Source organism: Oryzias melastigma, linkage group LG1 (genome assembly GCF_002922805.2).
Source record: "Oryzias melastigma strain HK-1 linkage group LG1, ASM292280v2, whole genome shotgun sequence".
Classification (NCBI taxonomy): domain Eukaryota; kingdom Metazoa; phylum Chordata; class Actinopteri; order Beloniformes; family Adrianichthyidae; genus Oryzias; species Oryzias melastigma.
Genome location: NC_050512.1, coordinates 17310438 through 17313328, shown reverse-complemented (window position 1 = coordinate 17313328; position 2891 = coordinate 17310438). Strand labels below are relative to the sequence as shown.

General features: G+C 41.6%; 1 protein-coding gene across 1 annotated transcript in view; it reads left to right on the top strand.

The window, feature by feature from the left end:
• Positions 1-562: 562 nt before the first annotated feature.
• Positions 563-2891, top strand: part of arhgef38 (Rho guanine nucleotide exchange factor (GEF) 38) — a 16483-nt gene continuing 14154 nt past the window's right edge. The window contains exon 1 of the mRNA XM_024290345.2: positions 563-1444. Coding sequence (XP_024146113.1) covers positions 1084-1444 — 361 coding nt within the window. The 5' untranslated portion in view covers positions 563-1083. The remainder of the gene's footprint in view (positions 1445-2891) is intronic.

Below are 2891 nucleotides of genomic sequence, written 5' to 3'. Positions count from 1 at the left end.
TGTCCTTGTAATTAAATCTAATTTACACTGTTATATTTTTATAATCTGCTGATCTAATATTATAAAATATATATTTCCAAATTAGATTTTCTGTTCTTCACAAATTAGTTAGCAAAATGTTATTACCATTTAAGAAAATTAGACAAAAACACATTCAAAACACAAAGTCCAGACAATATGGAGGAGAAAAATAAAATTCAATGAAACATTTGCAACAACAACTCAATTTTCTTTCAGGTTCCAACGTTTCTAAGTGTTAGAGGGTCTCGCGTGCACCATCTGAATGTTCAAGAAAAAGCCAAGCAGGTAAACAGTGTTTTCAGCTGTATAAATCGGATTGCACCACTCCATGTGAGGTTTATAAGCCTTTCTGCGAGCAAAAACAAGAAGAATACAACAACCCCTGCTGTTTAGCTGAGTGAAGTGGGTTACTTGGTGGCTCCACTCTGTGGGGGACTCCAGGTTTTCCCATTTCTGTTTAAAGAGCAGTACATTAAAAGGATGTATCATAGGGGAAACGTAAAAATGTAGCATCTTGAATCTTTGTGTTATAAAAACAGGTGTTGCCAGGTAACATTGCAACATCGTCAGGGAGTGTTATGGCGAAATCTTTGGGTATAACTGCAGGCATTAATGACTAACGTGGTCAGCAGATGATAACCCTGTAGTTGTTTCCCAGAGGATTTTGTCAGGCTGATAGCTACACATCACAAGACTGGGGGAGGTGCCTTTGAAAGCAGCACTTGAAAGGCCGATAAGAAAAACCTGTAGAGCAGGAAGGAGAGTCTTCTGCACTTGATCAGATGGGATTTATTTGTGTGCTTGTTTGAGATCTAAAAGTTTTGTAGCTTTTATGTCATTTTTCCAGGAAACAAGCAACCCCCCCCCCCCACAAGAAAAACCTTTGTACTGTGTACACAGTGACTGAAGCAGTCTGTATCACCAACTGATTTGTAAGTTATTCACTTTCACGACCAGATTTGAATGTTTGGCTTGTTTGAAGGATGTCAAATTAAAGATGTGATGACCTGATGGAAGGAAAGCATAGCAGAGCAGTCAAGGGGGTGTGGCTTCACCGGCTTCATGACAGGTAGACACGGGGAGGAGCTGAGTCACCTGTGCAGGGCTGGCAGTCAGGGCACAGGGAACAGTACACCTGTTGCACTTCCCGGGCTCTCTCCCTCTTCCCTTCTTTTCTGCTTCTCTGGTCCGAGGGCACAGCGGGCAGCCTCGGACAACATGGATCCCAGGGAGGTCAACGGGCGTGAAAAGGACAGGGATAAAGTGACCAAAAGGAAGAACCGACTTGTGCTGTGGCGTACCTTGGAGAGGAGGAAAACGGACACTATTGTAACTGATGACAAGGCCAAGGATGACATCAACCTGGGGACGCTGGTGAGGAGAAGTCAGTCTGACAAGACAGAGTACAGCGCCAAAATTAAAGGTACAACAGCTGATCACATTCCCAGGGCTCACAACTATGGTAACAGTTAAAGCACACACAAGATCATTAATTTGAAAACATTAAAAAGTAATTTGCAACATTCCAACTTGTGGAATACAAATGTTTTCTTGACATTGAGTGTGACAAGTAGGAACAAAAATGGGAACATTCACAGTCAGTGAGCGAGCACCGCTCTGTACTGGGCACCTGTTGCGTTACTATGTGCTGAGCAAGATATTCCCTCAGGGACGCAGCCACATATGCAAACTGTGCCCCAAACTTAGGCACAGAGGAGTGGCTTTTGAAGTGTTCCGGACCAGCAGGTAAACAAGACCTAGACAGCAGAGATGTGTGCTCAGGGACTCCAAGAATCATTAAAAAAGAGTATTTTTAATCACTAGAAGGTAATTGTTTTCCATTTTATTTTGCCGGGGAAAGCTTTTTTAGGCTGAACAATTTTTTGTCTTCAATCACAAGCAAAAAATAAATAAATAAATAAATAAATCCCAAGACAAAAACAAATAAAGGATAACCAGCTGACAAAGACCAGTCCCCCGTGCAAATATTCATCTTCAAAAAGTAAAACTGGCTCCACCTGTCCTCGAGTGCACTCATTTACTGGGAATGCTGCACTTCAGGCAGAATTACATCAGTGGGCCCCTGTCTACATATGACAGCACAAAGCATGCAGACTTTCCTGTGCTGCTTGTTCCTTAGTTTACTTTGCTGTGAACAATGCCCATTTCATACCACAATGAAGACTAATGCATTGTTTTAAATAATTAGGTATAACCTACTTCTCATTTCCTGCAGGGGAAATAAGAGACAAATGCTTTTTCCTCCATTTTCACCCACACAAAGGCACACACAAATACGAGATTGTTGCCTCGCTTTCCTTTTCTTTGCTCCAACCAGCATCAAAGCTGGCAAAGTTGTCAAAAAAACACAGAGGTGTTTTCAGTAAATCTCCCCGCCCCTTTTGACTGAAGCCTTTCCGCGGACCGAGCTGTGGTGCATATTTACAGTGGTATTACCAATGCAAATATTGACGGAACGATTACTTCACTGAAAGAGGAAACATGTGAGCTGCTGCCCGACAGCCTCTTCTCATCAGCTTGTCGGACAGGTTCATCAAGTCGTAGAGCCATGGAAACATGACATCAGAATGTCTAATTATTTACAGTCGCTCCATATATGAGTTTAGACAATAATTTACTCGCCGTTCAGTCATCTACTGACTATAGATGTGGCAACTATGAAAAGTTACACTAATATCTTTTTAAGGAGATGGAGTCTACTTAATGAGATTTCACTGTTTTTTTTTCCTTATATGTTAATTTTTTTCCTCAATATTTGACTTTTTCTTGTTTCCTGTTTCCAAACGTTTCAGTGTGCCTGGCTAGCACGCTTTTTCCTTGATGGTGTCACATGATACAGCTTGCTTTGT